The sequence below is a fragment of the Trametes versicolor genome (genome assembly GCF_000271585.1).
Source record: "Trametes versicolor FP-101664 SS1 unplaced genomic scaffold TRAVEscaffold_10, whole genome shotgun sequence".
NCBI lineage: Eukaryota > Fungi > Basidiomycota > Agaricomycetes > Polyporales > Polyporaceae > Trametes > Trametes versicolor.
In genome coordinates this window covers 1,410,953-1,431,786 of record NW_007360330.1, presented here as the reverse complement: position 1 = coordinate 1,431,786, position 20,834 = coordinate 1,410,953, and the positions used below count along the sequence as shown (strand labels likewise).

The 20,834-nt window shown below is 59.2% G+C and overlaps 8 protein-coding genes across 8 annotated transcripts; 3 read left to right on the top strand and 5 right to left on the bottom strand.

Annotated features, from left to right (window-relative positions):
• Positions 1-1,210: 1,210 nt before the first annotated feature.
• Positions 1,211-2,860, bottom strand: TRAVEDRAFT_22853 (uncharacterized protein; the record flags this gene model as incomplete). Its single annotated transcript, XM_008043546.1, has 5 exons — positions 1,211-1,429; positions 1,618-1,644; positions 1,702-1,792; positions 2,179-2,650; positions 2,713-2,860. 5 exons carry the CDS (start codon positions 2,858-2,860, stop codon positions 1,211-1,213), a joined length of 957 nt encoding a protein of 318 aa, XP_008041737.1.
• A 2,035-nt stretch (positions 2,861-4,895) lies between these two features.
• TRAVEDRAFT_51191 (uncharacterized protein) lies at positions 4,896-5,270 on the top strand (the record flags this gene model as incomplete). The annotated part of the gene is made up of 3 exons (XM_008043822.1): positions 4,896-4,995; positions 5,056-5,142; positions 5,206-5,270. 3 exons carry the CDS (start codon positions 4,896-4,898, stop codon positions 5,268-5,270), a joined length of 252 nt encoding a protein of 83 aa, XP_008042013.1.
• A 511-nt stretch (positions 5,271-5,781) lies between these two features.
• TRAVEDRAFT_39448 (TPT-domain-containing protein) lies at positions 5,782-7,485 on the bottom strand (the record flags this gene model as incomplete). Its single annotated transcript, XM_008043668.1, has 5 exons — positions 5,782-6,022; positions 6,077-6,240; positions 6,302-6,472; positions 6,539-6,721; positions 7,213-7,485. 5 exons carry the CDS (start codon positions 7,483-7,485, stop codon positions 5,782-5,784), a joined length of 1,032 nt encoding a protein of 343 aa, XP_008041859.1.
• Positions 7,486-8,822: 1,337 nt separating this feature from the next.
• On the bottom strand, positions 8,823-11,640 carry TRAVEDRAFT_66440 (uncharacterized protein). The gene is made up of 5 exons (XM_008044129.1): positions 11,230-11,640; positions 10,658-10,975; positions 10,414-10,606; positions 9,453-10,353; positions 8,823-9,402 (listed from the first exon to the last, which is right to left on the bottom strand). Exons 1-5 carry the CDS (start codon positions 11,390-11,392, stop codon positions 9,043-9,045), a joined length of 1,935 nt encoding a protein of 644 aa, XP_008042320.1. The 5' UTR covers positions 11,393-11,640; the 3' UTR covers positions 8,823-9,042.
• Positions 11,641-11,789: 149 nt separating this feature from the next.
• On the bottom strand, positions 11,790-13,218 carry TRAVEDRAFT_30952 (uncharacterized protein). Its single transcript, XM_008043616.1, has 5 exons — positions 12,837-13,218; positions 12,680-12,779; positions 12,462-12,584; positions 12,215-12,405; positions 11,790-12,160 (listed from the first exon to the last, which is right to left on the bottom strand). Exons 1-5 carry the CDS (start codon positions 13,184-13,186, stop codon positions 11,926-11,928), a joined length of 999 nt encoding a protein of 332 aa, XP_008041807.1. The 5' UTR covers positions 13,187-13,218; the 3' UTR covers positions 11,790-11,925.
• Positions 13,219-15,074: 1,856 nt separating this feature from the next.
• Positions 15,075-18,249, top strand: TRAVEDRAFT_74036 (kinase-like protein). The gene is made up of 2 exons (XM_008044128.1): positions 15,075-16,049; positions 16,104-18,249. Exons 1-2 carry the CDS (start codon positions 15,461-15,463, stop codon positions 17,966-17,968), a joined length of 2,454 nt encoding a protein of 817 aa, XP_008042319.1. The 5' UTR covers positions 15,075-15,460; the 3' UTR covers positions 17,969-18,249.
• A 312-nt stretch (positions 18,250-18,561) lies between these two features.
• TRAVEDRAFT_30950 (DUF1000-domain-containing protein) lies at positions 18,562-19,525 on the bottom strand. Its single transcript, XM_008043615.1, has 5 exons — positions 19,410-19,525; positions 19,250-19,358; positions 19,135-19,195; positions 18,887-19,074; positions 18,562-18,832 (listed from the first exon to the last, which is right to left on the bottom strand). Exons 1-5 carry the CDS (start codon positions 19,499-19,501, stop codon positions 18,653-18,655), a joined length of 630 nt encoding a protein of 209 aa, XP_008041806.1. The 5' UTR covers positions 19,502-19,525; the 3' UTR covers positions 18,562-18,652.
• A 416-nt stretch (positions 19,526-19,941) lies between these two features.
• TRAVEDRAFT_79677 (ribosomal protein S5 domain 2-like protein) lies at positions 19,942-20,649 on the top strand (the record flags this gene model as incomplete). The annotated part of the gene is made up of 1 exon (XM_008044127.1): positions 19,942-20,649. A coding segment is annotated over one exon (708 nt), but the record flags the coding sequence as incomplete, so codon positions are not given.
• Between the last annotated feature and the right edge of the window lie 185 nt (positions 20,650-20,834).

Below are 20,834 nucleotides of genomic sequence, written 5' to 3'. Positions count from 1 at the left end.
TTTATGCATGCCCCACCTCGTCTCGCATCCCTTTACCTTGATATCGGTTGTAATCTCACTCGCGGATTTCCTCACCCTTCTCAGAGGTAGATATGTCCGTGGGACTGAAGTGTACGGGGTACGTGATGGCCACGATGACGCGGACAGCTGGGTAAGGCCCATGCGTCGTTTCACGCTAATCCCTAAGTGACCACGGCGTCAAAATAAGGATAAGGTATGAATTCGCAGGCTTACCTGCATATATACGCATACAATAGTGTCGAGAGGCCGAACGCGTTAGCTTCGCACAACGACTACAGGTGGGACGACGCAGGGACCGAGCACTGGCAGTCCGAAACTTAGACGGTCTCACAGGAGTTGTTACCAACATGTCGTGTCGCTAACCAGCACAAGCATGCCGGCTGGGATTTTAACGAATGGGCAGCCGCAGCCGGCCTTTTGAGTGAATTGAAGTGTCCCTGTATGCACTGTCGTGACGATGGTTGCTGAGGAGTCTTGCGAACTGCGCGAAGACGAGCGTTGGGGCACGAGGCGCCCGTCGACCTCTGTCCCGATATGGAAAAATACTACCTGCTGCCTGCCCTGAACTCACCGCCGTATAAAAGATTGCGACCGTGCTATGTTATTTCCTTAGAACATACTCAGCTAGGATCTATTTTATAGGTACTAACTCGAGTCTCGCATGTTTACACATGCCGCATCCTTCTTATCCAGCCGATGACTTCCGCGCCCGCTCGTATAACCGAGAACACGGCCGCTTCGGCGGTCTCGAGGACGTTTGGATCGTGTCTGCTCGCCCTCTTCGGAGTGGCTTGGAGCGCTAACCAGCGAGCCGGGCGTATGTCTGATGGATTCCTTTTGTATGTGCACCTTGTAGCTTGTTACCTCGCGTTCAATGCATCTCGTTCTGCTTGCTCTATCTTCTTGTGTGACTTTGGGACACCTTCGAGACAGACGCGCTGATGAGAATTTACAGGACACAACGCACGACTTTGCTGCTGAAATGGACGGGACAGTTACACATCGCTACAACGGTGCTGGACTACCACTCTACTTCTACCGCCACCACATTTGCGAGCCCGTCAGACCACGCCCTTAACTTCCAACGGCCGTTCGGATCCCAGACCATATATCAGCATCCATTGAAATCCCCCTCTTCGTTCACGAACAACCCCCCACCGGACCCCCATCCGCCGTCGCCCATCATGTATCAACGACCGGCCGACGTCTCCTCCGTCGCGAGCAACAAGCCGCCGAGTGAATCCGGCCGGGGCAACAGACGAGTGTCGATCGTTTCCAGCGAGCCCGCGATGACCCCCGCGACGCAGCGGAGCCGTGTGATCGCGAAGACCCATACGAGTAGGTTTACGAGCAGGAGCATGGCGACGCCCATCTTCAGAAGGAACATGCCGCCGCTCTTCGGTGGATACTGGTGCGTGGTGGACACTCCCCCGGGCAAAGGCAACGCCAGGCTCGACTCGCCTTTGGGGTCGTCGGCGAGGTGCGCGTCGGGATCGTCTGACCTGAGGATGGTGTACCCTGACATGCTGTCTGTCGCGCCGCGCCATCAATGCATCAACGATTACTCTCCTACATTATCTTGGCGAGGGTACGCACCTGGGGCGGGAAATCAGCGTCCGGGGGCTGACGCAGAAGAGCGCGAGGGTCTCGGCATTATCAACAGCACGGCTCTTGACGCACCTTGCGGGCGCTGCCAGCTGCAGGTGCGTCCGTCGAGCCACGACAGAAGCTGAATACAGTTTGAATGCCGCCGGTGACATCCTGGTAACTTCTACGGCAGGTATCAGTATGGCAAATCGAACCGGGAGGTTGAAGTCCCTCGGGAGCTGCTCGGGAAGCGCTGCCCTAGTACGGCCCACCGATTACCCGACGGAGCACCACGAGGGCGCACTGGATCTCGCGATGCAGAATATATGTACGTTGCGTCCGTGATCAGGTTGTCGGCTTGGGGTACGCCCCGAATTCCACGTCTCGGCGCGCACGCACGTGAATGAGGCATAGCAGTGGTATCTTGGAACGCCGTTCTTGCGTAAAAGGCCGGTTACCTACATACTATAGATGCTGCGAGCGCTGTGAGGCGCGCAGCGTCCAGACTCGCCGGCCACCACGGCGGTAAAGCTTTCACATTCGCCACAAGGTCTCTATCCACTAGCCTACGTGGTTGTCTCGATAGGCTCCGCCGGATGTTCGTCCAACCACCTCCGCAGCACCGTCCAGTCCCTGCACCGATGCACCGCGCCGACCCCGCTCGCCGCATGCTCCCACCGTCCATCGCGCACCCCCGGCTCGTCCGGCTCGAGCGTCGTGTCCGCGTGGCAGAGCACCGTCTGGCGCAGGTACCGCAGGCAGTGCTCGACGTGGTGCGCCGCCCCGGTGCGGTTCGTCACGAACGCGACGCGGAGGACGTCCAGGCAGTGCAGCTGGTGCACCATCGAGACTAGGAACGTCCGCCCGCGCGCGTTCGGAGACCCGGGTGCGCGGAGCGTGGTGAAGCCGTCGGAGAGCGGAAAGAGTGTGCCCCAGTCGTCGTCGGCGAACAGGGAGAAGTGGGTGGTGTCGGAGGAGAGGACGAGCGCGGCGGGAGGAAGCTCGAGCGGGAGTTGCGCGGGGAAGTCGTTCCCGACGTAGGCTGCAATACGCCGAAAGGATCAGTTACGGCACAGACGCAGGGGAGCGAAGCTTGTGGCTCACTGTACTCCTTCTCGGGGGGAATGAGGCCCGTGAAGGCGCGGATCAGGCCAAGGATGATCAGCATGTTCGCGGCGGCGAGGAAGGTGAGCCAGATGACAAGATATCTGAGCGTCGGCGAGGAGGTCGAGTTCATGCGATTAGTGAACATGGTGTCGATGAGCGGCGGAGAGCAGCGGAGAGCGTCGGATGCTCGGGGGAGGAGGCGAACGCTCGGAACAGAGTGAGCTATTACAAGTGCCAGTGACATAGAGGCAAAACTTTTTCGTACTCAACTCATGCATAGCACTGCCTTCCAGAAGTAGTGGGGAAGTAGCATTATGGAAAAGCTTCGAGGTGGAACCTCATCGCATCTCGCGTCCATTCGATGATGTCAAGCTGGATGCTGTCGCGGCCCCTACTCAGTACATTCCGTTCTCAGGTAGATCAAGCCCACAACGGGAAATCCGACTACGCAGTCGGGCAGCATTTATCACCGCATGGCGAGCCTCGCTGCCCTTGTGACAAGCCGATGTCATGTCATCAATGAACTTGAAGGCGCTACGAGGGTGGACAATGCGACTGATGGAAGAGGTGGTTCTACGCACCTTGGACTCCAACAGCAGGACTAGGCTCGGTCCGCCAAATTTCGATAGTAGACTGAAATGTCCGTGCATGGGACCCGATGCGTCGGGGATCACCCCGGCATTCATGTATCCGGTCTCTGGAAGTGTATGAGCTACAAACCACGAAACGCGGACCACACACTCACGCGATGCGCACCATTCGACTATGTGGCTGTGCAGCCCACTCTATCACAACCTCGAGGTTGACCACGCCTGTACCTTCTCCTGCATAGAGTCAGACGGTGAACGAGCGAGAAGGCGTGGATGACATTCACCAGTCCTGCACGAGTTCAACGCGGCCCGATGAGCACGCAGTGCGCGGAAAGAAGGGCCACCACGGGATAATTCTATTTGGAAACCCCGGGTACACCTTGGAACCCCTCTGCTAGTTTGGAAACCCGGTTTCGTCGCGGCCTGCACCGGAGCACCTCCGGGTGATGCGTACCCCAAATGGGACGTGGTCGGCAGGTGCGTGCGCGCGCGCGCGCGGCTCTCTTGTTTCGTACACGAATACGGGCGCGCACCACGTTCTAAACATCTCGATCACAGCCGTGCGTCACGAAGCTGGCTTGAACAATGGATCGACGCACATCCGACTCGTCGCGAGCAGGTGAATGCATTATAATTCCAAATATGTCTCTCGGAATACGCGCATCTTCAAGTTTCTACTTCATTGATATAGTTCATGCTGCGCGCGAGGCTCGATGTGAGTCCCGCGCGCTGCGCGAACTGTTCAGGAATCGTCTCAATTATTTACAGAATTACCACGTAGCGTCCAGATGTTCTGGAGTCCCCCGACGGCGCATCGCGTGTGCCCTCCGTACGACGGCGGGCTCGCGCGTAGGGATCCGCGCGGCCAAGGGCGCCTGTTGCCCGGCCGCGTTTGACACCTTCGGACAGGGGTTTCTACGTGTAATCTTTTGGAACCCGGGTTATTGTGCGTACCCCGGGTTTCTAAATAGAATTATCCGCCACCACGCGTTAGCAGAAGTCCCCGTCTTTATGCAAATGAACGGGCGCAGCACCGTCGACGGTGGCATGTATTGCGCGACTTGACGCGACACAGGACAAGGGAGACGAGCCCGCCTTCCGGAAGGATGCCGCGAGGCCTGTCCAGCTATAAAAGGGGCGGACCGGCGCATTCACGGCGGGCGCGAGGCCACGCTTCCGCGAGGCGCAGCCACGAGGCGCGGGACGAGCCCGCCAATGGTGTCGTGCTCGGGTCCGCCGCCGGCGATGTCCAGGCAGTGGCAGGTAACGCTTGGAGCCTGTCAGTGTCACGGCACACGAGGACGAGCGGGGTGGTGCAGGCTGCCAGCGTCGTCCGCGCTCTCTCGCTCGCGGGCGGGCAGGACTTCAAGCTTCAAGTTCCGCGCGCACCCTCAGCGGGATCTACGACAGGTTGACAATGAGTGGATGTCATGGACGAGGATAGTTTAATCAGTGAGTCCTCACCGACGGTATACTTAAACTTGACATTGAGCAGGAGTTATCTTGTAGGCGTCGCACTACACCACCTCTAGCCAGCCCGCCAACCACCAACCGCCGTACCGACACCATCCCGAGTGATACTCACGCGTCATGTACTCCTCGCTCCTCACCACCCTCCTTGTACTTGCACTGGTCTTGATCGCGTGCGCAACCACGACGTCTGCTGCCCCGATGGCGGTTGACAAGCGAGGTACGTCCACGCCTCACTCATGTCGACGCCTACGCACCTGACCCACATCCCGCCGTGCAGGGGGCTACACCGGCCGCCTCTTCGCGCACCACGCGCACGAGCGCGTCGGACCCACACCCACCGGACCCGCGTCCGCGGTCGCTCCCAGTGCGTACCCGGTCCCTTTGCGTTCTCCTTTTCGGTGGGCATTAGCTGACGATGGTTGCATAGTGACTGTGACCCCTGCCCCCGTGGCCTGGAATAGCGCGGCACCCACGGCGGCTGCGCAGGAGTAGAGCTCGAGGGTGAGCAGCCCGTGTGGGAAGAGAACAGAAGAGAAGGCAAGCGCGATAAACGCGACGGTGTACGATGAGCTCCGGAGGGCGATAGAGGGAATGCATGAGCTTGGATGTACTGTATGCTTGTTTCGTGCTGGCGATTCTGTAATATTTCAATCTTCACGAAAGTTGTGACTTCCTGGGAACGCCCGAAGTTAGCTCAAGCGTGATGAGGATCAACCCGAACAAACCCGTACTTGCCCACCTCGGTGAACATCCCCCGGCTCAAGCAACATGAACCCGGCTGATAATACTGCTATAGCACGAGAGACATACACGCGCGACCGTCCGCCTTGTACCGGTGTCTAAAGTAGGCTGTATTCGCACTCTAATCACACTAAGTATGGAAGTCCACAATACGTACAGTACCACATCCGCGCCTCGCCGACACCCTGCACCGGTAAGTCCGGCTCTAGACCACGCGCACGCGCCCCGCCTGCAAGCAACCAAGAACACGCCGAGGTCAAGCTCACTTGCTCTTGTTCCCCGCGGTCTTGTACAACACGAGACCGACGAGTGCGATCGAGTACCCGAGCACCTGGAGGGGCGTGATCTGCGCGCCGAAGATGAGCACGGAGCCGGTGATGAGCAGGATGTCCTTGAACACGCCCGCGAGCGTGAGCACGAGCCCGCTGCCCGCGCTGACGAGGAACACCGCCGCGATGTTCAGCAGGAACGCGACCGCCGCGTTTGAGATGAGGATCATCGGCCTGCGCCGCGCGTCAGCACTTGTTATATATCAAGTGAGTGGGAGCAAGACGTACCCGATGCGCGCGAGCTCGTAGAATGGCGCGAGGCCCTCTGTGAACGGCAGCACAGCGAGGTTGATGAGTGCACACACGGGCGCGTAGTAGTGCAGCGACACGAGCGGGTTCATCTTCAACCCGTGCAGCAGGATCTCGATCATGACCAGGCGCGATGCCTCAAACTGTCCATGCGCACGACTTGTCAGCATTTACGGTCCCGGATGAGGGCACAGGGTAACTTACTCCGACAGCGGCGGCCTGAGTGAGGAAACCGATGAGGTTGAAGCGCAGCTCGCCGTGGGACGCGAGCGCGACACCCATAGAGATCATGAAGATGATCACGGCGAGGCGCTTGCTGGGGTCTTGTATCCGGAACGTCCATGAGATCAAGAGGATCGCAACTGGCGTGAACGCCTGCGAATTGACGCAATAGATCGTGATAAGCATTGCAAAGCAGACGCGATGGGGTAGGGAACATACCTTTAGCATCTGGATATATGCGACAGACAGGTATAGGTACGCGGTGTTGCTGAGGATGAGCGAGCCGCTGAAAAGCAGACCAATGGGGAGGATACTCCGGAGGAACATGTCCTTGCTCATGTTCACGTCCTTCGCGCCATCAACGAGATGTGTTGTTCTTTGCAGAACGCGGGTGCCAATAGCCTAGAGCAAGCAAAAGTGTGAGCGATGTACATGGAGGCGGCCATTGTGATGAAATGTGCGTGGGACCTGAACGTCGCGGCTTCATGTAATTGCGTGCACGCCGAACCACAGCGTGCTATCTTCGTTCTCTGTTTACCTTGCCGCGCGCTGACCACAACACCCGCAGCAGTGTCATCGCGAAGATGTCTGATCAACATTCATCTGTGCGCAGTTGCGAACTTGCGCGCGAAAGCGATTGCGCCTGAACGCCGTGCCGCAACTCAAGATAGAGCGCAGCCAGACGGCCACGTAGAGTACGTCGGCGGCGCTGCTAGCGTTGACTGCCGAGCACGCCTGGGACGCCACAAGGCCGACTATTGCCTGAGGCGGGATCGGTTCCTGTGGCGAATCCTGGCGCGAGTTTAAACGCCCGAGAGTGATAGCGTTGGACACACGCGGGGAGCTGCGCCGCGACCATCGTACACGTCAAGAAGAGAAGGCGCGCTACTCACAGCGAAGGTCAGATGCCAGGTGACAAGGAACACAGGGTAGCGGAACTGGAGGGTGTTGTACAAGTGGTTGTTGTAGATGATGACGGCGGAACTGAGGATAATCCAGACAGGGATTATCATCGTTGCGGACAGCTTAGCCTTGCTGGCGGGCGCGCGCGCTGCAGTAGCAGACACGGGAGATGGAAGAAGGTCGCCCTGGTCCTTCTCTTCGCGGACCTCGAGCATTTGGACGTGCTCTTCGCTGGACGCGGTATGCTTCTCTTCGTGAGCCATGGTGGGTGTGATAGGCGTAGAACGAAGCAGAAAAGCGGAGGAGTTTGCAGAGGGTCGGGGGGAGGAGCGTGGAGGGCGTAGGGGGGCGTATGAAAGGAGAGACTGGGGTGGGAGGACCGGGCGAGGACTATAGACGTCGAGGAGACAAGACGGGGTGAGTGCAAGGAGAACGCGCCCGGCCTGGACGCCCTTTCTTGTCTCTTCTCCGCGCTCCCACGCTCCCCCCGCCCCCATCCGGCATCCGTTCGGCCTCAATCTCCGGATCATTCATTCTCTGACCACATCCTCTTTCCTGTGCTCCTCCATCTCCTCGCTCGAGGCCGTTCTCGAGTTCATCGTTCTCCGCAATGCTGAAAGCCTCAGCGCCAGTCGGCGCGCATAAAACGCCCCCGCTCGCTCGAAGACTCGCTGAAGGTTCAAACCATCCGCTGCCTCTGACATCATGCACGGTGATACTGCGACCATCTTATGACATTTCCGCGCGGCAAGCATCCCTCAGACGGGCGCAGGAAGGCGCAGGACGGTCCAGATAGCTAGCCGAAGTCGGGCTCGGGTGATTACGCCGCCCAACTAGCGCGAAAGAACCTATCGCGGGCGAAGAGAGACTGAGAAGTCCCCGCTAGTGTCAATTTACTGCCAATCGGCCGGACTCCGACATATCAGCCGCTCGCTCGAACCCGACGTCTGCGGGGCTAGCGCGACTGAAAGTGCACCGTATCGCATGGGGTGTACGATGCTACGCGGACGAACGTTCGTATCTTGGTTTAGTTTCCCTTGACAAATGGCCCATTAGGTTTTTTTTTCTAATGTTGCGCCGCAAACACCACAGGTTGTTCGAGCCATCACCAGCAGTTGTGCTCGTCTCTGATGAGCTTGTGCAGCTCTAGTAAGCACCGGCATGCAAAACAGTTCGTTCTGCATTGAACCTTGGGCATATGACTATACTTACATGTGGCATTATTCATAGACTGAGCCGCGTTCTCTCTCAGAACCTCGAAGAAGAGGTTCGCGAGTTCGTACGTCCAGGCGGTACGCGCGGCGCGGTGTAGTCGTCATGCTACGATCGTCATACTCTGGGATTCGTCTTGTTGACTACCCTGCCCCTTGAACTAGTACTCCATGCGTACAGATGATGCGCATAGCCCCTCACCGAGCGAGAGTATGTGCATATGATCGTCGAGTATGATGGCAGAGACCGTCGGACACTGTAGGAGCCAGTACCACTTGGAGAGTGGACATGCCCTCCAAGCTGGAGCCGACTCCGCGGAAGCTCGTGTACACACACGCATACGATACCGTCGACGTCTCACTGGATACAAAGAGTCAGCGTGATTGTGCGGTAGGACGTTTCTTGAAATCTATTCCTGCTATGGATGTCGCGCGACGGCGCGGATTACTCTACGCTCTGGCGGTACCCGAATGTACAGTCCAAAGGGGGGACACTTCTGATGTATGTCTGACACTAATTACGGGCGGAGTGTTCCTAGGGTCGTTCATCGCAATGAATGGGATGGAATAGTGGGGGTAATGGGGGTTCCGAATCCAATGCGCAACGTGCTATGCTACCCTCCGCGGGGCCTGCTCGCGTACCGTGCGCAACACGGTGTCCACATCCAGGGCGACGCGTGCGTCCTGCTGCGCTGGCAACGGCGAGGCGACATCTGGTAGGTTGTTTCCGGTGAATATCTGCCCGTTCCACCACGCCTGGTAGTCGATGTCGAGCGCCTGCATCGCGTATTGCTGGCTGCGGACGAACGTGCCCGGGGGGAAGAACTCCATGAGCAATGGCGCCGGTGGTCGCTGCGGCGCGTCTTCCTGTTTCTGCGCCTTTCCTGACGTCGACGCGGCCGACATCCCGAGCGGAGAGCGCATGAACACGCCATCCGCGAGCTGGAAGCCGTACGGACCCATGAGGATCTGTAGGACAGTTAGTGAACCGTCCACGAAAGCCTTGCGAGGTTGCTCACCGTTGACCGCGCGATTGCGCTCATTCTCTCCGCCCACTCCATCGCAGGCACACTCCCGTTGCCCTTGAGCACATGAACCTCGCCCAGTACACCCTGCTGCTCCAGCGCCTTGAGCCCACGCACGAGTCGCTCGTGGTCCTCGCCAGATAGCCTCGGGCCCGAACCCGCAGGAGCGTCCTGCATCGACACGTACGACACGATCGGCTTCCGCGCGGGCTGCTTCTTGGTCAGGCCCCAGAGCGACCCGCTGCTCGAGCTCGCACTGCCCGCGCCCGCAAAGTCGGCGAGGTGCAGGTAGCGGAGGAGCGCGGTGCGGACTGGCGTCCACCACGCCTCGGGAGCGGAGAGTCCGATGAACGGCGCTGCCCACGCGGGTGCGCTCTCCGCTGTTGGCGGTGCACGCTTGCTCATCTCATCCACTCGCGCAGCATCAGCAGCGGGTATCCAGGATGCGCGTCCACGCTCCGCGGCCCCGCGATCGGCGATGACGACGCGCTCGAGGAGGAAGGGAACGTGCATGTCCGCGAAGTCCTGCCAGTCCTCCTGGTACCACGCCGCTAGCGTAGGGAGCACCACTTTCGGGAGGAGCGGGTGCGTGCCTGTATACGCGCGCGTCCGTGGAGGCGGGTGCGCCTTCGGATCCTCGCCTGGGCCAGGAGGGACGTTGGGAGAGGAGAAGGTTGGAATGTACGGGTAGATGATTCGCAGAGGCGCGGGAATTGACGGGGCGGAGGGCGAGGAACTGGATGGCGGGGTAATGATGTGCAGACCAGATGACGAAGTGAATGACGAAGAGGGCGCGCCCGAGGAGACTGAGGCGTGTGTGCGGAACAAGGAGAGAAGCGTGTATGGGTCTTGCGACTCAGCCGTGCCGAGCGCAAGCCACGACGTGCCGTGGATCCTAGTAGGATGCGCGTCAGTATATGCTCGGTGATCGGGCACAGAACGTGAAGAGACCTACTTCGCTGCGTAAGGCCCAAACATATCCGCCGCGTCGTTCGTGGTCAGTATGTGCCAGTCCTGCACGCGTGGGGGCTTTGTCGCGTCGAGCGAGGACGACGCGATATCCATCAGCTTCGGCACCTTTGTCCAGTCGTTCGCGACCACGAACAGCGTGCCATTCACTGCGATGACGTTGTCCAGAACGGTGTATCCTGGCCACAACGCATTTAGTTAAATTGTCAACCCTGACGCGGCGAACTGACCTGGTGTATGCGCAACGACGGCCGTCTCGGGCACGTCCTTGCCCCACTTGATGAATTGGTCCTTCACCGTCACGCCTGTATCCAAGCTGACACCCCTATCCTCGAGATGCGAACTCCGCGAGACCTTCTTGACTCCGCCGAAGTTGTATATCATCCCTGTCCGCCCCAAACCGGATGTGGCAGCAGACCCGCGGGCCACACCGGACACCTCGCCCTCGCGCCATTCCCAGTCGCCGGCGATGAGGTTCTCGAGTTCGTCCCGCCATTCCTTGGGTCTTCGCCCGTCAAGGTCAAATCCAGGGTCTTTTGCGCCGAGCCCTATGGAACGCGTTAGAACCGTCTGCTTGTATGCGGAAGATATTGATTCATGCCAGGCCGGAGGTGCAAGTAGCGTGGTGGACAGACCGCAGACTTCAGAGCAGTTCCAACCACGCAGCGACGCGTCACGCACTGCCCACGTCCACCTGGTCTGACCCAACGTTTGCCTGGGTGCTTCCTCGCATGTACCGCCATGTTTTCTTCACAGCCCGCGCAACCTCAAACACCCGAGTGCATACGGTCGCGGAACTCACCTAAACTCGACAGATACGACGATGTAAGCTTCTGCGGGTGGACTCCAACGATCCCAAGGGAGGCTTCGAGGTTATATGACAGCACGAAGATCGTCAGAGAGAAGAGCAGGAGGGTGATCTCCCGCCGCGTAGGCGGGGCGGTCCAGCTTCGCGCGAGCGGCATCCCCAGCTCTGGAGGGCAATTCGCAGTCTACAGTTCAGAGGGCGCAGATGCTTTGTTCGCTGCAGATAAGTGATCCCAAGTGAAGTCCGACGGGCTACTTGGAGCAGCGTGGTGATAGAACGCGAAGCGAGACGTAATTCGAAGCTTGCCCTGGAGCCAGCGGAGGCGTATTAAAGCCGTCTAGGCAGACAGTAATGACCGATGGTGGTGGTAGGCAGCCAAGATGCAGGGTCGCTCCTGTGACGGAGGATGGATGTTTGTGGCAAGAGGCGAAGGCGAGCCAGCTGTGGGCGCCTAACTGTTTATTGCAGCAGTGCATCTCGATCATTCAACGCGGAGAGATCCTCCTCGGTGAGATCCAGATTGCCTGTTTGATGGAGTCGAATAAACCACAAAGGCAAGCACAAGCACTAACATGGTCATTAGAGTATCTAGCGGTATGTGTAGTGATGTGTATTCCGTAGGGTCTACGAGTAAACACGGGGGAGGCCAACCAATGCGTCCAGCAACGGACGGGCAAGACACGCCGCCGTTTATTCCGACTTTGCTGCCGAGTTCTGCGTCGCCTCCGCGGTGCCGGCAGAGTCCGCAGGCGGCAGCTGCGCCTTTGTTGACCGGTCCAGGAGGACGCTCGTGCATGTCCTCAGAGCGGCGATTTCTTCTGCCTTCGGGTCCGCGCAGCCCGCCCAGCGAATCTTGAGCTTCGGGTCGACGAGGTACACATACCCAACGTGCCGGTTGGCAATTCCGAGCGGTTCTCGCAGATATCTGAACAAGAATGCATAAACTTCGAGAATGCGGAACAGAGGCAGAGTGACATACTCGATGTTCTGGCTGGAAATGAGGTACGTCGGCCATAACGATTCGGGGAGCGTTTTCCGGATGCCCGACGCGAAGAGCGAGACCAGGAACGACTTCACGAGGTTGCCCTGCAAGTTTATCTGCACGCGCTGGTATAGCGGGTGTTCGCTAAAGCTCGTATGCGTTGGTTCCACAAATTGCGCTGTTTGAAGCTTTATGGACCTCAAGTTTAGACATTGAAACAGATGCTCCGGGCTATTTAGCGCACCTCGGAGATTCGTGTTGTCAGAAGGGTCACGACAGACACTTTTCCCGCCAGGAGATTTGTTGTGTGCACCTTCTCCTTTCCGACGAGTGCAGTGCCGAATATATCGGGAAAGTACAGAGCTTTCTAGTCAAGCCGGCTCAGTAACAGGTTTTCGTACAAACAAGCGAAAGCACAGTAGGCCACGGGCTCTGCTTCTACTCTGCAGAAGTCTGACTCACGTCTTCTCTGATCATGACTTTTGGCGCGATCCATGTCTTCCCGCCATGTTTGCGCGTCGCGTTAAGGTCCGTGAAGTAACCTCGGGTTGCCTCTCGCGCCCTACGTTGAATTGTAGTTGAGCGGTCACCGACAACGTAGTCAACGGTCAAAACGTACAGATGCGTGCGTTCCTCCAGCCGCTTGTCCTGGTCAAGGAACTTCTCCTTCGTGTCCTCCCACGTCTGAACCCGCGCTTTAGGTTTGTCCCGCAATCCCAATGGTCGCTGTAGCAGCGGCAAAGGCGCGTCTGCTGAGTCGGGCTTCGGCTTATCCGAAGCTGGGGATTTGTCCGTTTCCTTGCCCTTGGGGTTGGTAGGCGTACTGGCAGAAGTCTCCGGTGCGGAGGGTTCGGCACGTCGATGTGGTGTGCTAGAGATATATCGGTGTTGTCCAAGGTAAGACTTTGCAGTCCCCAAAGATCTTGAAGCCCAGCATGACCGCGACGAGCTCTGCAAGAGAGAAAACATCCAGCAAGGTCGAACAGCCAGATGAACGCAAGAAAGCACAAGTCCGCCAGCGTTGGCGCCAGACAGGCGCTAATTGCAAGTCAAGCCGGCAGAGTCACGTGCAGTAAGCAGCTGTCGTGGAAGCGCCCATGGCGGCATCGCGACTCGGCCGTCGGCGAACGAACCGTGTCTTGGTTCCCAACCACACGCATCGTACACCTCAATGGCAGTATCAGCCTGCAGATATCCAGCCTGTCTTCTGCGCTCTCATGAACGTGCGCTAGGAACGCTCTGAATGATTTACCCAGCTTGTGGCGGAATCCGACAACGCCCGTAACACATGTCGGGCGCGAGACTCGGTGAGAGGGCGCGCAATGCGCATCATGCGTGCTAGCAGTCACCGGTGAGCGGACCCGCCTCATTGCTTACTGTCCTGATAGTATGCTAACACGCTGCATCACAGGCCCCAAAAGTGCTCCCAGCCTTCGGATATCGGTGCGCTGTGTAAGAGTGTACCGCTCGACAGCGCCTGGAGTGCACCAGCAGACCGCTCCGGCCGGTCTTGTGGGTGTATCACACGCAAAGTCGCCTCCGCCTTCTCAGACATGGTTTGCACCCTCAATCGGTGCCACCGCCCCAGCGGCCGAACTTCTGCGGGCCCTCCGAGGCAGGGCGTTTGGTCCTGGGAGGCCCGTGCGGCTACTCGGGAACGAAGTCCGGACAATTCCCGGACATGACCTGCCGCGGGCCTGCGGGACTGATCATGGTGAGTGGCATGCAAACGCAGATGTACGCATGCCGTTCCGAGGAAGCTTATCACTCGCGTGCAGGCCCTCGGAGCTTCTGCATTAAACATGGTCCGGATGCGGAGGATCCACCTGGTGTTGCTATCGGTGCTTCAGGAACGTTCGAAAGACCACTGCGTGCCTTTGGCAGTGCAATACCTGGCCCGTTGAGTTGTGGGCCCCAAACGCACGCATCAGGCGCTTGGCGGACATTACCTCGACCCCTTCTGGATTGCTTCTTTCGCCGACACAATTCTCAGGTCAGGGTGGACTTTCTGAACCCCGTTGGCGCTGATCTCTCTGCGCACATAGTAATATGTGCCTTGGACGGAAGGGCTTCAGCATATAGGCACGTGCTATTACGTTGGTGCAGACTCCAGCGGTTGTGTGGATGGAGGAAGCAACAACACCCCTTATGGTCCAAAGTGAACGGTAGACGTCATTATGCGCGACCGGAATGACACTAGGTGAGCGCATGAGCAGTGGTGTTCTCATTCGTGGTCTGAAGCTATTAACTGTCGATCCATTACAGACGCGTCACGGTCAGGTACACCGGTTCAGCTCCTCAACGGTACCTAAGGAGCTGCGCAGGTACTACTGAGGGGCAACACGTATGCAAGGTATCCGAATGCGATGTCATGCTCATTATTGTTATAGATCCTGACAGCCATATGGCTACCACTGGCTACCATCGACCGTGAGGCCAAGGATTCTCCGAGGTACTGCAGACCTGCAAGAATGATTTGATAGTCCCACTCGCCTGCGCTGTGCCCCACCCCATCTTGCGACATTGAAGGCGTATATCTGAGCCTGTTCTGGGCTCCGACCCTTTGATTAAGCCCCAAATCCGCGCCGACACTCTGAAGAGGTGCGTCTGGACCCCTCGACTCGGACCAATCAGAGACGGGCGGTTAAGATCTGCGATGTAGAGCCGATGAGATCTTGCGTGAGATCAGTCGTGAGTGTCCCCTTTTGGCTCCTCCTATCGACTCCTCCGTTTCCTGACCTTCCTGTCTTCGCTCTTCGGTGTCTAATTGCGCCCCAAGATACCGCAGTTCCCCCCGGAATGGAGGCCAGAATCTCGGCATCGACAGTGTGTGAGCACCCGCGCTCCCTAGACCGCCAAATCATATCGATCGCACGCTTGCGCGAGCCGTTCATACACCGCCTGCACTGCTGCATTGCGTGGCGGGAACACGCAGACGGGCAGGATCAACAGCCGTATTTTGGAACTTTCTGACTTGCGGCGACTTCCCCTTCTCAGCACTATCGGACAGCGCTCGTCTGCCTCCGTGGAACCTCAGCGATCAGTCCTGCCTCATGGTAAACACGCCCGTGCCGGCCCTCCGTCACGTTCTCCAGCTCTCTTAAAAGGGTTCGCGCGACGCTCTTCCGCTCTGCCCCGGGTCCTCCTCACCGCTCTGCGAGCACTACGCTACGAGCTCATCGCTCGCCACTCCTCTCTTCCCCCCCGCCTTCCCCGCTCCCCTCGCCACCCTCTTCGCCCGCCATGGTCACCTCATCACAGTCTCCGACTTCGCCGGTCCCCCCACCTCTCGGGACCATCATCGACAATGGCTCGCTTCGGCTGGTCGAGATCCTTGGGTACGGTGGGTACGGTATCGTCTACCGCGCAGTCGACACCTTCTCGTCAAATCCGACGTCGTACGCCGTCAAGTGCCTCCCCCACTCCAACAAGCGCAGCGCAGCACGCCAGCGGCAACTACACATGCGTGAGATCGCGCTACACCAGCTTGCGTCCGGCCACCCGAACGTCGTAACCCTCCACCGCGTGATCGAGGACTACCAATACACGTACATCGTGATGGACTACTGCTCCGACGGCGACCTTTTCACTCAGATCCTGCACCAACGGCGTTATCTGGGCAATAACGCACTTATCAAGGAGGTCTTTCTTCAGCTGCTCGACGCAGTTGAGTACTGCCACTCCCTCAATATCTATCATCGCGACTTGAAGCCCGAGAATATCCTATGCTTCGAAGGCGGCCTGCGGCTCGCCATCACTGACTTTGGGCTCGCGACCACGGAGCGCATGAGCACCGAGTTCCGCACGGGCAGCGTGTATCACATGAGTCCAGGTAAGCTACCGTCGGTTACCTTGTTACGTTTCTTTTGGCTCACGGCCGTAATAGAGTGTCAGGGCGGGGTTTTTGCGCCCACGCGGAGCTACTCCCCTCTGTTCAATGACGTCTGGTCGTTGGGCATCATCCTCCTCAACCTCATCACCGGCCGCAACCCGTGGAAGTCGGCGTCCGCAGACGACTGCACTTTCCAGGCGTACCTCAAGGACCCGCTCCACTTCCTCCCGACCGTGCTGCCGATCTCCCCGGAGGTCAACCTCCTCCTCACGCGCACTCTCGAGGTCGACTGGAGGCACCGCATCACCCTCCGCGAGATGCGCCACGCGCTCAAGGCGATCGACAACTTCTACTCGTCCGACGTGATCTTCGAGGACAGTATGGCGCGGTGTCCCTGGGAGGCGGGCCTTCGCGCAGACCCCGACAGCGAGGAGTCCGCAGAGGCCGAGCCCGAGCCGCGCGAGCTTCCAGAGCAGGAACCTCAGGAGGACTTCGCTTCTGCCTGGAGCAACGGTTCTGACTCCCATATGGTCTTCGCCCGCGAACGCTCGGTTGCCAAGGACTCCTCTTGGTCCGACTCGTTCTCCTTCCGTGCTCGCGATGCCGAGGGGGCCTCTGCCGGGGCCTCCGCGTACTCACGCTCGCGCTCCGCTTCCCGCTCGCTCTCAGGCTCCGCCTCGCGCTCTATGTCCCCCGGCCCCGACTCGCCCGTATATACCACCACCAAGCTCTTCGAGGCCCTCCAGACCCCCGGACACAGCCCCGCGTCAGCGTACTCTGTTTTGTCTTCCTCGCCCTCCATCCCGTCCCCGCCGGTGACCCCGCACGCCAACGGTGACTGGGGCCAGGTGCAGCAGGGCCGCCCGAAGCTCGTGCTCACCGTCAACACGGACGGCTTCCGCCCCGAGTACTACGACAATAGCGTCACGATGCTGTCTGCGACGGCGTCGTCGATGCACACCGCGCTCGAGTCTGCGCTCTCGCCGCACCATGACGGGTACATGTACTCGCCCCTCGTGGCGAGCTCAATACCGACCGCGAAGGCGTCGCCATACCCGTACGGCGACTCGCGTGAGGATGTCGGCATGATCATCACGCCGGCGACGGAGGATCACGACATGGACGAATACCCGACCATCGACACCCCGTACGACTCGCACGACTCTGCACGCCCGGAGTCTCCCGTGCTCGGACTGGACCTCGGCGAAGAGAACACGCGTGCACCGGCGCAGCAGAACGAGACGGACCTCAGCTGGCAGCGGCTGTGCTCGTGGCTCAACCCCTCGCCACAGGCCGGCACGTCCACGAACCACACGCCCGCGTTCTCGTTTTTCACCGTCACCGCGACAACAGCGCAGTCGTCGTCCCAGCCCGAGTCCGTGCCCTGGCCTGCGTTCTCATTCCGTACGTCCGCGACGTCTTCGTCTCCGCGGTCGATCCCGGAGAAGCTCTCGCCGATCATCGCCTCGGGCCCGCCGCCGCTCCCCCTCCGCACGACCATCGCGACCCACACCCGCGTCGACAGGAAGTCACGTACCTCGAGCTTCCTGAAGCCCATCCGTCTCGCGTTCCCACGTCGCTCGACCTCTCCCCCAAGGCGGCGCTCGTACTCGCGCTCCCCCGGACGGGCCAGCGGCAAGTCGCGCCAGGCGCACTCCACCCCGGAGACGTTCAGCAGCGCGAACTGGGTGCTCTCGGCATCGACGTCCGCGTCGCCCGAGCCCCAGCCGTACATGTGCCTCCCGCCCACGACGCCGCACGTGCACATGCAGACGGTGCGCACGGAGAAGGAGGGGGGCGTCCACCCGACGCATACTACCCTCACCGAGGACGCGCAGCCGAGGCGCAAGCGGCTCCGGTCCGCGCGCGACTGGTTCTCGCCGGGGAAGCTGTTTGCCGCTGTGCTGCCCTCATCGTGACTCTCTTTCCTGGCTGGACTCCGGGCCCCCGACTCGTAACCTAACTTATCATCTGCATTGGATTTGTAGCGCACCCCGCATCCGCATTCGCATCGGCACATTCTCCCCATTTGTCACAGTATTCGCGCATCCAACATCATCATCATAGCATCCGGCTCAGCATACGCATTCGACTCGTCTCATCGCAACTCAACACATTGGCATTTCTCTTCACGCAACGCATTGGATGTACCGTGTACCATCGCGCAACCTTGTATATCCCCCATCTGTTCACGACCCCACCACACGCATACACTCACGAGCTTTCTGGTATCTTTATCTCGGTAGAACCGTGTATTTTCTGCATCGGACTGCTACGCGTCCGCCCTCTTGTAGTTTTACGAGCCCCTAGTGGATGCCGACACATTGTATGCGCCTTCTTGTCATCAACTTATGCCATATGCGATTATGCTCCATTTCCTACCCCCTTCGTGTGCTGCGCGACATAGCAACTGCGACTTGCAGTGACTTAAGGTTACACAGCTGCAGCTGATCGCTGAAGGCGTGCTCCTTCACGCGCAGTACCGTGCAAGCTTGCCTGGCAAGACGATTGCCGCGAAGTTGAGCCTGGTATTGCATACATTTGTAATGATACAGATCCTCTACGCCTTCCTTCCTGTACCTCCCAACGAGATACTTACACGTCTACCTCGCGGTCGTCTGCTGACCTCCCGACTTCTCCTGCAGACGATCTATTATCCGTGCGTCGGGGGCATTAGCTGCGGGGATCTCCAACTTCTCGGTGGCGTCTTTGCGTTGGGAACGGCTGTCACCACGGAAGCCGATATAGTACAAGCGCAGCGTCTCGCCGCCGACTGCTTCGCTCTAACCGCCAGTCAGTACGCCATCCTCGGAGATGAGATCGGAGTACCGGCTTACGAAGAACAGTGAAAGGGAGTGCACGTTCGCGAATGACGCGGCACGTAGCGGGTACTCCTGCACGGTGACCTCGCCCTCGAGCAAGCTGATATTTAGCTGCGGCGTGATGTCCTCAGCTTCGGCGAAATCGACGATGGTGGTGCGGTTCGCGTATATCCGCAGCCGTCGAGGCGTCATCTCGCCCCTGCCTGTTGAGTAGGATCAGCGGCGGAAGCTGGTAGGCCGCTCAAGCTCGTCGACGCACGCACCCAGCTTTAGCAATATTGACCGCAGTCGGACGTTCTGCGTGAACGGGACGTGTATTATGACCTGATAAGAGCGTCAGGCTGTGGCCACTGCGAGGACGCGGCCGATGCGAAGTACTTGATCGTCGACGCCGGACTCGGCGAACTGGGCAGTGTCTTCCCGCTCGTCCCACGGCTTGATGATGTTCTGCGCATCTTCTGGGACGGTCAAGTTCAGGCCGTGCACACTTGGCTCGTCACATTCCCGGTCAAATCTGCACGCACATGCACACGCTCACTTGTGTTTGTCAATGGACCCGTAGAGGTTGGTCAGGTCAAGCCCCGCAAGCTGTGCGGAAACCGAGTTCGCATCCTCGTCGTGGCCCGACATAGTCTTTGAATAGCTATTCGTTCAGAGCTTGTGGTGGGTCGAAAGCAAGAGACACTGACGCGGTGCAGTCGCGAACTTGGGCGCTCTGTCGACGTGAGCAGCCACAAGCGCCGGTAAAACACCTTGATCTCCTCCCTCGTCCTCCTCGTCTTTCTCGCTGTCGCCGTTCTGCTCGGCGACCCAAAAGGCCCCGCACGATGAGCACAAGCATGGCGCGGACATCATTGGCGGCCTGCTCACGACAAGCAAGCCGCCGGCTCACTCCCGTCGCTCCTTCGTTCCGCCAGTACTCCACGCCCACGGGAAAGTCCAAGCTGGATCCTCGCGAGCAAGTCGACTTCTCGGAGGCACTCGTGCAGAGCCAGTACTTCCCAAACCTCATGTCGCATGACGTGCTCCTCGACACCCACGAGAGCAAGACGTTCCCCCCGAACAAGCACTCACCATACGCCAACACCGTCATCGTCCGCAACAACCCGTCCATGTTCCGCATAGCGCGCGAAATTGAGAAGGGCGAGAAGGAGCGCGACGACATGTTCGTCGTCGACGAGGTCGAGAGCTCGACGGACGCGATGAAGCCCATCAAGTTCCTCCACGTCCCCTCGAACCAGCTCCAGAAGCTCTACCGCGCGCAGTACGTGCGGTGGGTGAAGCAGCAGACGGGCAAAGGAAAGATCGAGCGCTACTCCGTCCTCATCGTGGTGGGCAATGGGAAGGGCCTCATTGGCCTCGGGGAAGGCAAGGGCCTCGACTACATGGGCGCGATGAGCAAGGCGTTCCCGCAGGCGGTCCGCAACATGGACTATATCGAGCGGTTCGAGGATCGCACCATCTGGACGGAGATGGAGACGAAGTTCGGCGCGACACGCATAATCCTCCGCCCGCGCCCCGTCGGTTTCGGTCTCGCGACGAACCCAATCATCCACGAGGTCTTCAAGGTCGCGGGGATCAAGGACGCGAGCGCGAAGGTGTGGGGGAGCAGGAACCCGTACCACGTCATGAAGGCCGTCGTGCGCATGCTCCTCCCCGGACATATGCCGGCGTTGATGGGCGACGGTGTCGGTGGGCAGGGTCGGACGATGGAGAAGGGCAGGGAAATGCGGTCGGTGATGGAGATCGAGCGGGACCGGGGCAGGAAGATCGTCCCCCTTCATACGTGACCACTCACCGGTAGAGTGGTTGCCGTTCCTGCGATACACCGTACTATCTCAACTAATGTAGACGTTCATGCCCACCCTTCTCGCGAGCAAGAGTGCTACAGTCGCTGGGGCTTCCGCTATGGCTCTCGCCCTCGTGCGTGTGTGCGTAGAAACCGCGAGGCGTTCGCGACACC

Bases quoted from the DNA above. Each gene is read 5' to 3' on its own strand.
- TRAVEDRAFT_66440 (XM_008044129.1), bottom strand. From the start codon at position 11,392: ATGCCGCTCGCGCGAAGCTGGACCGCCCCGCCTACGCGGCGGGAGATC. The intron at 10,607-10,657 runs GTCAGTTCGCCG...CGTTGTGGCCAG, and splicing joins CGTCGTTGCGCATACACCAG to GATACACCGTTCTGGACAAC. The intron at 10,354-10,413 runs GTAGGTCTCTTC...GCATCCTACTAG, and splicing joins TTTGGGCCTTACGCAGCGAA to GATCCACGGCACGTCGTGGC.
- TRAVEDRAFT_30952 (XM_008043616.1), bottom strand. From the start codon at position 13,186: ATGTTTTCTCTCTTGCAGAGCTCGTCGCGGTCATGCTGGGCTTCAAGA. The intron at 12,780-12,836 runs GTACGTTTTGAC...AATTCAACGTAG, and splicing joins CTGGAGGAACGCACGCATCT to GGCGCGAGAGGCAACCCGAG. The intron at 12,585-12,679 runs GTGAGTCAGACT...CGGCTTGACTAG, and splicing joins AAGTCATGATCAGAGAAGAC to AAAGCTCTGTACTTTCCCGA.
- TRAVEDRAFT_74036 (XM_008044128.1), top strand. From the start codon at position 15,461: ATGGTCACCTCATCACAGTCTCCGACTTCGCCGGTCCCCCCACCTCTC. The intron at 16,050-16,103 runs GTAAGCTACCGT...CGGCCGTAATAG, and splicing joins CGTGTATCACATGAGTCCAG to AGTGTCAGGGCGGGGTTTTT.
- TRAVEDRAFT_30950 (XM_008043615.1), bottom strand. From the start codon at position 19,501: ATGTCGGGCCACGACGAGGATGCGAACTCGGTTTCCGCACAGCTTGCG. The intron at 19,359-19,409 runs GTGAGCGTGTGC...TGACGAGCCAAG, and splicing joins GGGTCCATTGACAAACACAA to TGTGCACGGCCTGAACTTGA. The intron at 19,075-19,134 runs GTGCGTGCGTCG...CCTACTCAACAG, and splicing joins GTCAATATTGCTAAAGCTGG to GCAGGGGCGAGATGACGCCT.